Source organism: Centropristis striata, chromosome 11 (assembly GCF_030273125.1).
Source record: "Centropristis striata isolate RG_2023a ecotype Rhode Island chromosome 11, C.striata_1.0, whole genome shotgun sequence".
Classification (NCBI taxonomy): domain Eukaryota; kingdom Metazoa; phylum Chordata; class Actinopteri; order Perciformes; family Serranidae; genus Centropristis; species Centropristis striata.
The window spans coordinates 13,859,573-13,873,359 of NC_081527.1; the positions used below are offsets into that span (position 1 = coordinate 13,859,573).

A 13,787-nucleotide genomic window follows, 5' to 3' on the forward strand; every position below is an offset into this window, starting at 1 on the left:
GGCGACAGATTTCCTCTCTTTACCTCTGGTTCACAGAGAGGAACATTGACTGACTGAAACACTCGTGTGGCTCTAAGCTGCCACTAAACCTGTAGTTTTCTGTTCCCACTTCATATCAGACACCAGGATTGATTGATTTCTTTTTGCCAAACTTGAGCCACCCAGGGCATTGTTTTAAAACTACTGTCACTGACTTTAACCTACTGTTTCCCTGTTCTCAAACAGTCTGGAGAAACCTCCCACTCACTGCTGCACTGCTATATGATGGAGTGTTGATGTACGCTCTTACAGTGTTTAGATGAACTTTAAGTAACTTTCAAAACTTGTTGTATCAACTCCCATATGCCCTAAAGCAACCACCCATTTCTGTGTCAGAAAATAGGCAGGATTATCCACTAATCTGATCATAAAATAAAGCAAAGTTATGAGTAGTGTCAAGAGATTTGAAGGAATGCTGATATCCTCAAAAGCAGCCAGCTGCAGCAGCTTTTGAAGTTCCAGTTTCACACAGAGTTCAGCGTTTGGTGGGATTCTTTAGTACAACATCAAGACGTGGAAAGGTTGTTGATGTCCGCAGACCTCAGGGCAATCAGATCAGAAGGAACTAGCTGCGCAGGCATCTGCTGAGTGACCTATTCCTGCAGGCTCCTCCAAGTGTGGACCCCAGTGAGCCATTGTGCAGGATTAAGAAGGTCAGAAGGTCAGGTGTCACACAGGCATACTTTATTTTCATGTCAGAGAGAAGCTTTTATCCCAAGACAGGTACATTCAAAAATAAACTTTCTGATGCAAAACAATCTGTGTTGATGTGAGAGGCTTTCAGGAGCCTAACTGGGCTTTCAAATAACTCCTACCAGATGTTTGAAAAGGAAAGATAATAGGTACCACACAAGCTGAGGGACTTAACGTATTGCTAACTCTGCTGTAAATTGTCCATGGTGCCATAAACTCTACACCACAAGATATATGATGCTCAGGTGGCCGAGGTGGCTGCACCATGTGGATTTGGTTGCTGTATCAGCCACATGTGCCGTGTAATAATGCCTTGCAGTTGTTTTCGATGTAGAAATCCTTCATATACTTTACAGCGGCCATGCATCTTCAGTTTTATGACTTTCTGTCTTCGCTGATTCCTCCCTCGAGGTGCAGGCTCTTTTAATGCATCCCTGTGCACATTGTGTGGTCTCTGCATATGCTGTAATGGGCTTATGTGTGCTCATTTTGCAGTGTATTGTTCTGTCCACTGTATCAACCATAAACTGCACAAAAGAAGCAGTCACCATGACATCACGCTTTGGTTTAAAAGCCTCGAGTTTGACATTTTGGCTGTCACCGTTCTGGATTTTGGAATGAGAAATGACCATATTTGGACGAGAGGGTGGAGCTGGGTTTTTTTATTATAATTATCAGCTAATGGTAGCGCTAGCTTGGTGAACAAGGTGCAGCCGTAAGTCAAAATGAAACGCCAAGTGTCTTTAAGTACAACTGACTGCTAAATAAGACATTTTAGCATGTGTGTTACAATTAATTAACTTTCATGAACTGAAAACTCTCCAAATGGCCAAAGTTGTAAGATAGAAACATGCAGTGCGCCGTGGTAGCAACATGTCAATCACAAGGTGGCCACGCCCAAAATAATACCTTGTTTTACTGTCTATTTGACTCTAAATGGGTCCATAATTTACAAAATAAGGGGTAATGGGGTAATAAATTACATCAGAAGTAGGGTATTTTTCTCATAGACTTCAATACAATCTGACTCCTTTTTCAGCCAGTGGCTGTCAGAAAGAATGCAGGTTTAAAGCATTTCAGCAATTGCTTCTGTTTCTCTGAATGTATTTTTAGTGGTGTATGTGAGGGTCATAAGAAATGAGTTTGTCTCTTAAATGACCCTACCTCTTTGCATGCAGCTGGTCCTCCCATTTAACTGCCTGGCAAATTGGTTGTGAGTGATATCACAGCTGCTTTTACTGAAAGATAAAGGTAGTCTAATTTCTTACCGTCCATGATCTCATTTACATCAGAGAATTACAAAGTGAGAAAATGACCATCCACTTCATGCTTTCACTATGGCACTCCCACACATCTGCACGGACCAACAAAGCAAAATAAGCAAATAAGAAAGTAACCTTTTCTAAAATGCCACCGCTGAGGCACTTGACTTTTTACTTCTTTGCACAAAATTAATGCAGGTATACATATTTCTCAGGAGCTTGGTCTTTCCTCTCATATTTTGCTGCTTTTGTTGTCCAACAAATTCAGCCAGCACCTAAGCCAACGGCAGGCTTTAGTTATGGCAGCTTAGTCAGAGGGATTTGAAGGAGTTTTTTATTGGGAGATAAAGGCGCATCCGAGTCCTTTGTCTCCCAGCTACTCGAGATGGTTTTGTAGCATGATGAAGCTTTGTTGTGGCTAATCTTTCTCCCTCCTTCATCCTGTCCTCTCTCACACCCGTCCCTTCTTCGCAACAAACACAACTTTTCTCTTTTAATTATGGCTTTTCATCTGGGGCCCAGTCACAACTGAGGGGAGAGGAACAAAGTGTAGCAGAAACACAATTATACCTGTGAGGAGGAGAGAACATTCTCAGGGGAGGTGTCGTCTCTGCGTATGGGTGTGTGTTTGCCGTTTGTGCGTGCATGCATGCACATGTCAATCCGCAAGCAGGTTCTGTGGCATTTTTGATATCTGTTGTGCGTGTAGACCACCTATTGTGAATTGTGATCCTCTTAGCAGGCTTCTGACAAAAGAGCTATATTTACCCTTACTGGTGATCACAGCACACAAAGAACGACATGACGAGAATATGAGCTACCTTTCAGCGTCAGCCTCATTCTAACGTCAGCATAAGAGCAGCCACTAACAGTGAGATATATGGTAATGGCTGCCACGTTGTGACATTAGCACAGCCTGTTTAGCATAGTCTTTGTTGAGGTAGAAAAATGACAAACAGGGAAATGTTCGGCTGTGGTCAGTAAAACAGAAAGCAAACAAACCAAAATGTAACAAAAAAACAACGATATTTCCGGCCTGCAGCATAATTTATTTATATTAGAGGAAGAAGAACACCAATTTTGAAGCAGTATTTTATGAGTCTTCTTTGTAATACAATTAGAAAATCATAAAGGTTACCTTAAGACACACTTAAGCAGAAGAAAAGATGCTCCAGGAGATAGATGTCATGGACTACCTAGTGCCGTACAAAGTGCACCATTAACACTGTGTGACAAAACAGAATAATAGCGTTAAAACAGGTCAAATTCACAGATGAAAAACCATTGTCACTGCTGTGTAATTAGACTGCATCTTCATTGCTGTTGTACGCACCGGAGTGTGCGTGTGTTCGACTCTGTGCTCATAGTGTGTGTCTGAGTGCGTGCACTGCATACTCATGTGCTCGCCTCTAGCTCAGAGCTGTGCAGTGAATGTATATGTGCTTACTGCAGTCAAACTCTGGTTAGTAACGTTTGCCCTTGCTGCAGCTTTGTACAGCACCATAAATGTGTGTGTGCGCTTCTGTGTGTGCGTGCATGTGTGTGTGTTGTTCTCATGTGCACATCTTTCTCAGTGAAGCACCAGAAGTGCATACCTGTTTTGTAGCCCAAATTTGCAAGCGTTTGATTGCTTTGCACCTGCATTTCTCAGCTGTGTGTTTATCCCACTGTATGTACATGTCCATTAACTATAAGCTGATAACTCACTGCATCCATAGGCTACTGTGTGTCTGTCACTAGCAGCAATTTGGCTTTAGGCAGAAGGCCTGATTGGGGAAGAAGTCTGAGGGGAGATGGAGCTCTCTCTGGCTAGACTCCAGCTCTGTCCATCCTATTTTAATTACCTATGGCACTCACCCAGGGGAATATCTCCCTTCCTCTCCGTATCTTCTCTCCTCTCTTCCTTCATCTCCCTTCTCTCCCTCTGTTACCATCTTCTCTTTTCAACTTCCTCTTTCTCTCTCACTGTCTTTCTCTTCTTTTATATATTTTTTCTTCCTTCAGACACGCACACATGACCTAACAGCTGCATCAAATAAGGCCTATGCAGAGGTAACCTTTGCATTAGCATATAAATGACCCTGTAGATTGAAAAGTATTTTAGGATATTTAACAGCAAAAGACAGATTCCCTTAACTCTGATTAGACCTGCTCTGAGGAGACAGGCAGCCACTTGAGGGAATATCGCCTCTACCTCGATAAGATAAAGACTTGACACAGTGATTCCACTGCTGAAGAGAGCATGGTTGTGTGTGTGTGTGTGTGTGTGTGTGTGTGTGTGTGTGTGCGTGTGCGTGTGCGTGTGTGCTTGCGAGTGTGTGTGTGGGTGTGTGTGTGTGCATATTGGTCTTCATTATGTTTTTATATGAGTGCATGTGAACAGGTCTGTCTAACTGAATACATAACCATGTTTTCATTTCTCTTCTCTCCGACCTGTTTGCTTTGACATCGTGTTGTTCAGCCTCTTTGCCACCGGAATTGGCAGTTTTCGAATGCCACTAATAATTATGCCCACAGCAACCATTTTGAACTTGCATCAGACTCTGACACCCCAGTTACCTCACAGTTCATCACTGTTACCCCCCAGCATATCAGCTCAGAAAGTAATCTTTTTAAAGTTCTGCCACAATGTGAAAAGGGTTAAACAAATCCAGCTACCACCACCTATACAGCTCCCAAATCAACTCTCCAGATCTTGCTTGTTTAATCCGTACAAAAAACATAGTGTACAAACGTGATTTTTCAGTTCAACTGGGGGTTATGTGCCAGGCTATTTCATGGCTGGGAGCTGCTGTCAGGAAACAGGAAATCACTGCTTTAAACCCACTCCAGAATCCACTCTAAAAACACTGAAGCACCAAGCAGATAACAGATGCTTTAAAGCTGCATTCTTTTAACGACCAGCAGGGAGCGACTCCACTGGTTGTAACTAGTTCGGCTGTATAGAAAGCTGTTAGGAAATGGTCCTTCTTCTCACTTGATTTATCATCTCAGTAAACATTCTCCTGATGGGGTTATAGTCTCAATCATTTCAAGGCTTCTTCAATTTTGTAAATTATCCAACATACTTAGACAAAAGGACCATCTTGTCCAAATATGGTCACTTCTGGCTCCAAAAAACCAAGATGGCAGCAGCCAAAATGCCAAACTCAAGGCTTAAAAACAGATGTCAACAGACCAACTATTAAATGGATGTTAAATTTTGGCTTTTACCCATTTATGCATTTGTCACACAATCGCAGGGCAATCAGACCAGCCTGTTCTGTTTTTACAAAACTTCTTTACTGAATTATTTATTAATTAATAATTTTACCTTTTTCAAGATACTAGGATACTAGATAATAGATACTTTAAAAAAAATAGAAGTGCAACCTAAAAAACTGAGGTATGACATCAAAATCCAAGCTGCACATCATCCCCTTGAACATCTTTGTCTTAAAGCTAGAAAGTTAGTCACCCGAGAGGAACATCTGTTCACTAGACATAATTGTACACCTTATTGGTGATTACGAAAACGCTATGAGAGATTTATGTTGTGGATTTATGTTGTTACAAGATGTTTGTCTGAACTTTTACTACTATGATAATGATATCAGGAATCAGCACTCTACCGTAGTTAACATGCTGAAATGCACAGTTACGTTTTGTTCATGCCCTTTCCATTTCAATGGAAATCTCTTTTAAGTCTATTAATGAAGCTGTGGTGCTTGTCGGGTGGAGTCCTGAAGTGTGAAGGTGACCCAATTCTCCCAGTTTAGCCCATGTCTGTGTTTCTACCCTCAGGCCATCTTGCTTTTATTCCGGGCTTTAACCTGCATACCGTCTTCAAGGAGCAAGTGTGCTACAAATGAGAAGTAGCTGTAAAACATTTGATCTCAGCCGAGTCTTCATGTTCATAAATCATCTCCTTTTTTTGTGTTTAACTTTCTTGATCCATCTCTTTTGTATTGGAAATCGACCTGTCACAATAATCCGGCAGAGGAAGTCTGAAAGCTTCCTTGGACAAAAAGTGTTAAGAAAAAGCTAATTATCCTCACAAGTTTGTGGCATCACAGCTTACCATATGTCCAGTAAAGTTCTTTTTAATGAGTCTGAATGGTTTTAAATAAACACAGAACAATGATCACACAGCTAGCTCATTCAAACGAGGCTGAAATATTACATATTTGAAGGGGAAACCCCTTGAAAAACAGGCTCAGCAGTATACATCTTTCTAAGTGAATGTGTAATAAATGCATTGTTTTCAATGAATATATTCCATTGTTGACGTATTGATTTCAAATACTGCCTTGGCAGTGTGTGGATAATGTGGAGACAAAACGCTTGCTGCTCCCCCATCCCCCTCCTTGCAGAGAGAAAGGGGACCCCCACCTCCCCTATATCAGTGTCCACATATGTGTTCATGCACACTCATATCGATATACATTTGGGATTTGGGTTAATGATTGGGTCTATGCATCACGGTGTGTATGCACACACATATGTATGCATGTATGTGTTTGAGGGCGTACCCACCCTCCTCGCTTTTACATCTACTGCAACACAACATCTCTGCCTAGCTTTGCTATTGGTTGCTACGGTAACAAAGGCATAGAGTGGAGTGGCTGCAGCAGCAAAAGAGAGCGAGAGACAGAGGGAAAGAGAGGGAGAGAGAGAGAGAGAGAAGAGAGAGAAAGATTTTTGCCTGTGGACCTAATCACAACAACAGATTTAACGACACATCGGAAAACACAGTTTATATACAGTGACTAGAGAAATGTCAACACCAACCGAAAGATCTGTTTAAATTTTACTCATCTATTCATCGCCTCCTGTCACAAACATGCATGCACATGCATATCAAAGAGTAATTAATGACTGTAATGCGGTTGGGTGCAGCACAGGTCATGGCTCAAGCATCTCTGCAACAGCGCACGCAGCATCAGTGATGTTGGGTTTGGTTTCCTGTTTATCTGTGACTTTGTATTTATGTCTCAGTGTGTTTCAGTATGGTCAGGAAATCACCTCAGTGTGAATCAAACAACATTCTCGGGTTCTGAACAGTGAAGCCAATTCTAAAGTGATTTCAACCTGCATTCTTCCTAATGGCCAGCAGGGGGCGATTGCACTGGTTGCAAGAAGAATCCGACTTTATAGAAGTCTATGACCCTAATTCTCACTGGATTTATTACCTCAGTAAACATTTTGCAAAAACATTTTGCATAAAAAATGGCCTCAATTATAGTTTCAAGTTTTCTTCAATACAGCATGATGTTTTGTTTTTTAAGTGATGATCCCAGGTAGAGTAGGGCTGGGCAGATAGATAATGCAAATAACGCTATTTAATAGTGCACAGACTGGTTTTCAAGAGTGCAACTGAAGGTGCACACTCGGGCTGTCACATCAATGGATCTAAAGTAGAAGAGAATTAATTCTAGTTATGTTAAGAACGTAGAACACAGTCTATGTAATGCACCCATTTGTTCTGGTGAAAGAAATATTATTAAACTGATGATGATTCTTAACGATGGATATAGGCCCTGTAGTGGGTTTTGTGTCAATATGATTTGATCAGTTTGGATGATGTGACATTTGATTTGGGTAGTCTAATAATGTATTGTTCAGTATTCACTCATACTAAAAGACACTCTAATGGGTCGGCTGTTGATTTTGAAATACAGATGCACCTCACTAACTAAGCTAGCTAGCCATAGGCAGCCACTGGAGAGAGGCTTAAGAGCCGCAGAATGGGCGTAGACTGTATAAAAGAAGTGAACGTAGCCACCTTGACAACATTGAGGAACTTGTGGACAACAGCTTTGTAGCCTTTTGGCCATCAGCATTTTTTTGGACACATTTAGACGAGAGGATGGCGCTGTAGTGGAGGGCACTAAGTCACCAGCTAGCTGCTAACGCTAGCGCAAGAGTAGGCAGCCTGGTCTACGGAGTGGATAGGGACGGTGCTCTTTATGCTGTCTGTGTTTAGCAGGATGAGAGTGTATATTGATTTTTCTCAGCAGCTTTAATAGTTGAGATGCCTTGTGCAAACACAAGCTTGTCCAATAGACACTTAAGGCCACTGAGGCATTATCGGATGGAATCATGGGTAAATATTAAACCATTAAGTAGATATTTTCCATAAAGTTTCTTGACATACTGTGGGGCTGTGTAGAATTGCCCAGCATGCTGCTGCTTACCCCCCGCCATTCCTGCCGGATCAACTGCGGCGGGTGAACTAGAACACACAGACTTTATTAAATGGAGCTCTGTCCCAGCTGATGAGGACAAAACATATGGACAAACTGATAAGAGGTGAAAGCAGGTGATTATGCTTCTTCAGATGACCTGCTGATTGGTTAATGATGTGAGTGTTAGCAGGTGATTTGCTAATGGGTTGCCTGATGAGGGTAGATTGCACTGTGTGGCTGTCCCCGTCATTACATGCATCCCATGATAACCGTGTCAGTGTCACACCATTTAATCCTATCACACCAACATGATCTGACACAAATAGCATAACACCCTTTTTTCTTTCCACTCGCTCGTCTCTCTCGCCTTGATTTCCTGATACTCATTCTGTCATCGGCAGTCTGTTTTTTTTATAGCTTGATGAGCTGGAAGTCTGTAGCAGGCGGTATCGCTCTTCCTCTTTTTTTGTCTTTTACTCAAACCACCTCTGTCTTTTATCTTTCATCTGTCTCTTCTGTCTCAGCAGGGAAAACTCAGAACCCTTGATAACTAATCGTCAAAGCGCTGCCCCAAAACCTCTTTTTATAGCCCAGAGCGTTAAAAATATTGCCTTTGTCATGGCACTGGCCAGCAGCAGAGTTCTAATATGTTGGCCTTGGCCCACATCTGATGGTTTATCTGATAGATCAATAACCTTAATCAATATGTACTCTAATGAGGAGACTACATCAATGATTGGCTGAAGGGTTTTGGTATGTAGCATGTGTGCCGTGTGTTTGTGTGTGAGGATAAAAAGGAACAGAGAGAAGGGAGGAAAGAGGGATGCTCAGTTTGTTTCTCTCTCTATTCGTAGGCTCCTAGCAGAATCACTGTATGTATTAGCCATGTGTTGTTATTACCTCTGCTGTTCAGGAGGTTATGTTTTCTGTTTGTCTGTCTGTTAGCAGGATTACATAAAAACAGCTGGCCTTAGCTAAACGACACTCTGTGGAAGGGTGTAGCATGGGTCAAGGAAAAACCCATTAAATTTTCGAATGGCATCACGGAGCAGACACATTTATTATTTTTCACTTTCATTAACATTGCAAGTCAAGGCATTTCATTCATGTAGTGTCAGAATAATTTGAAAAATGGACTCAAGATCATTTTTCTCACCTGATATGTTTCCTTTCCTCTCCGTTGTCACACAAATACTGAAAACAGCTTTCAATATGTTGTGTAACTGCTCTGAGAAATTAAATACAGCATCAGAGGAGCACATGAATGCATCACTGGCCTTGGCGGAGGTCTGCACTCCCAGAGTGCCATTCTAGCTTTCAGAATGGGCTTGCTTGAGTTTGCATGTTAATTGTATACATGGTTTAGGACAGCTCTATACAAGAAAACTGTTTTATGCAAAAAGGCAGTGGTGGGCTAAAGGTTAGAGAAGCAAGGTTGTAACCAGATTGCTGTCGGGCAAGATGAATTAGGGTAGGGAAAATGAAAAAGCAGCACTTGCCCCTCCCTCATTAACACAACAGAGGTGCCCTTGAGCAAGACTCCTAACCCCAAGCACTCCAGCTTGCAAGTGTGAATGTGTGTAATTGTAGAGATTCGATCAGGGCAAAAGAGAGGCTTGCTCTCACTTAAACTTCCCCGAACGAGAACACACACCTGAAGTGGTGGATTTATCTTATTTTTATTTTTTGCAATGTTAACGTTCCGATTTGAGGGGGCATTCAAGTAAAGCCTTTTTTTTTCATTTTTCCAACAGCACATGAATGTAGCACAAATGCTCTATCTCACAATGTTAACGATTTGTGTATCCGCCCCATGGTTTGGATCCGCCCGAAAATGTAATGGGTTCTTCCTTGGCCCATAATTCTACTTGTACTGAGTTTCGTGAAAATCCGGCCAGTAGTTTTTCTATAATACTGCTGACAGAGAAATAAAAACCATGCCTAAACATTACCTCCTTGGCAAAGGTAACAAATAAATATTTGAGTTTTTTATTTTATTGTTTGTATGACCACACAATCAAATATCTGTATGTATGGATAAAGGAGTCAGTGTTTCTGGAATACAAGAAACAAACTGATTGGAAATTCTGAGCCTTAATGTAAAAAAAGACATTGAGAAACTGCTTTCCCTCTGTTTTAGTATGTTCTTTTGCAATAAAAATTCCCATGGTGCTTGGGGGATGTAAACAGATATTATAATGTCATCATGGATTCAGTGGGATATCCTGTGAGCTACAACATTCACTGCATTGTTTACAGGTTGGCACCATTAAAAGTCAACCAAATTAGTAATTAGCAGTTCCTGTCTGCAGTATACACATGGATGTACAGACAATCATCACTAAAATAATTTTATATAAAGGAAAATCTAAATGTGATGATTTTTAAGTCCTGAGTTATCAGAAGCGTCTTTATTTCTATAATTTGAAGCAGATTTATGGACCTTTATTACACAGTGGACATCAGAGATAATGGTGATGTCGAAGAGTGTAATCACTGGATCTAAATCTAATGTATGTGTGCCCAGATTTGACTGAGTTATGACCCTGAGAAGAAGGAGTGATGCAAACCATAACCACATGACACCTAATCTCACTGGAACACACACTTCATTATATTCCATCCATCCTTTCAGGCCACACAAGACAAACCAAATTTCATTCCAGCATCAAATTTGGATCGTCTCATGAAATGGCAATAATGAAATGAGGTTGACCCTACACCAGACTCAATCACGTTTAGTTCAGGGAATCCCAATGGAGATTCAGATGAAACAAACCTCAGGGCTCCTCCGGTGCTTCTGATGAGGAGACGGCTTAGAGATGTCAAACCTGCAATCTCTGGGCTAGAATTTCATTTGAAGTGGCCCCCAGTGTATAGTCTGCAGCACCACATCGTCTCACTGATTTCTTCAAAACAGCTTGTCACTCAAACCCATGCACAGTGCGAAGTGTTGGCAACACAGGTGAATGTACTTATGTATATGAGTGTGTGCGAATCACATCTGTGCGCTTCAAATAGCAGTTGTCATCACCTTAGCAACTAGCACATCTAACTCTCTACCTGGTATTCTATCTTTGAAAATAGTCGTGGGGTTTTTTATCCTGGAACAGAGAAGCTGAGAGGTGTAAAGGAAGAGAAAGGAAGGCAGGAGGTGGGTGACGGAGGGAGAGAGATGGAGGATGAAAGATAATAAGCGGGGGTTGGGGGAAACATGGAACACAGTAGTCAGGTTGATTTGATGGGAACAACATTCATATTGCTCACATCTTTTTCTTCAATTTCTAACCATTTTTTCCCCCATTTGTGTTCCATCAAAAATTTTCTAGGATTTTAGCAGCACTCTCAGCAACCCAAGACAGTACTCCACCTTTTTTGTGTTTGCCTCATTTGTCCTGTCTTTTTTTCCTTTTATCTCCCCTTTAAAAAAAAAAAAAAAAAAAGTGTTCTCACATCAAAGCTGAGCCACAGGCCTTTTGAGTAAATGCATAGAAAAGCCTCCACATTCAAACGTGTTTGATGGTGTGGCAGCCTCAATTTATGACCAGTTGTAACTTATGTGCAGCAGTGTTATTCCACAGTCTTGGTTTTATAGGTGAAAGAGTTGCTGATGTACAGCATGAGGGCCTGTTTTTGACAGTTTGACCCCTCTGCGTGGGATCTGGCCGTGCTAGCAGCATGTTGGCGTGTCTGTTCACCACTTTGCTCCAGACTGAAATGTCTCAACAACTATTGGATGAATAGCCATTATATTTGACTTTTTATTTAGTGCCAGCATTAGATAAAAAATAAATAACTAATACATTTGATTTAACTAAAACATGTTTATTGTCAGTTAGCATAGGCGGTAAATAAGGCTGATAGTTGAAAAGCTTTTATATTTGTTTTAACTTAGCAACCACAAATGACAACATTATTATGTTCATGAAAGCCATTCTATGCACTGAGAGCAAACAATAATGCACAGCTAGAACTGCAAAGCAAAGTAGGCCTAGATGGCTGCATGACCATCGGCAAGCAGACTGGTGTACATTTTAGTGTTTTACAGTTATTTGCAAAGACTCCGGACTCAACCTTAGGGTTACTTGAATATGATGAGGTAATGAGATAAGACACAGACAAAAGTGACACCGTATTGCACTATAATGTGCATAATAGCCAACAGTAAAATATAAAGAAGGCTTCTCTAGCCAACATTAACCACTGTCGCTGCAAATTGGCTAATGTTATCATGCTAACATGCAGGATGGTGAGCAGGGTAAGCATTATACCTGCTAACACCAGCATGTCAGCTATTACACTATGAGCATGTTAGCATGTTGATGTTAGCATTTAGCTCAAAGCAATCTGTGCTGAAATACTACAGCTTCACAGAGACACTAGCATGACTGTAGGCTCTTGTTTTGCATATTGTATAGAGCAATTATTTGAATACATTGACAATGCACATGCATGTCAGTTGCAAAAAATACAGGCCGCCAATAAGAACACTGTGATCAGGAAAAATTAGAATAGAATAGAATAGAAAAAAACTAGTTGGCAAAAAAGGCTATTTCTTTATTATACTGTTGAAATGCCGTCTTGATTTTATGACAGCTTGTCACTAGGCAAGTATAAAAAACATGCCAATATGTGTGCAAAATCATGTGCGACACTAGAGTGACGTTTTCTGATAAGGGGTCTATGTGCTTGTGTGAGTGCACAGCATGACCTTTTTGTGGCCTCTTCACTTTTTAAAATCCAAAATCTTTTTTCTCCCCCTTTCCGAGCTTGTGATTTAGAGCATTCTTGACTTTTGACCTTTAAAAAGACATTGTCCAGCTTAGCCCAGTCACTCCCTTCATCTCTTGCTTTTGTACTCTCTCTATAAAGAGTAGCTACTTCTTTTTCCTCACAAATTACCAGTAATAAACCCTCCATATGTCCGTATAGGAACACAATTAGTGAAAAGAACATTTACCACCCAAGGTGGCTTTGTAATCCTGTGGCTTTTTTGTCTCTTGGTGTGTTATATGACTGTGAGAATCCCCTTCAGTTCAAACAGTTTGACAATAGAGTGACATTTCTGACAATAGATTCCCATTACACCAGTAAGAGCAGACAATGGAAACACATTAGCTCCCTGCTGGAGTCTGGCTGGTGGCAGCAGTCACCCTGCTGCACTTCTGACCCCTTCCTCACACAAACACACAGACCTGTTGATTAGGAAATCTATCATGATGTCAATACACACTGAGAAACATGTACGGTACACAACGATGACAACAATATTTTTCCCTCCTCTCTCTCTTCAGTGCATGTGTGTTGCTGCCATGGCGACCGTGGCTCCTCCCCTCACATTTCTGCTCCTGCTGCTTCAACTGGCGGATGGCTCATTCCCAGAGGAACCCAGTCCACTCAGCTACGTCCCCGTAGAGGGTATGCTTCCTTCCTGCTGTGTGTGTATGTGTGTGCAGCGCTGATGATGAATGGCTTCACGGTGGATGTGGAAATCGGAGGTCAAGGGTCAGAGCTTTGGTGTGGCGCTGTTTTCTAGCTGCCCGGGCATACATATAAATAAAGAGACTTCACTCCATCTCTCAATGGCAGTATAGTGGACTGATAAATGTGAGAGAACGATGTAAAG

At 41.4% G+C, this 13,787-nt stretch overlaps 1 protein-coding gene across 1 annotated transcript in view; it reads left to right on the forward strand.

Annotated features, from left to right (window-relative positions):
- LOC131979838 (semaphorin-6B-like) overlaps positions 1-13,787 on the forward strand; it is a 42,136-nt gene that overhangs the window by 2,609 nt on the left and 25,740 nt on the right. The window contains exon 2 of the mRNA XM_059343886.1: positions 13,456-13,579. Within this exon, the coding sequence (XP_059199869.1) occupies positions 13,459-13,579 (121 nt within the window). The 5' untranslated portion in view covers positions 13,456-13,458. The remainder of the gene's footprint in view (positions 1-13,455; positions 13,580-13,787) is intronic.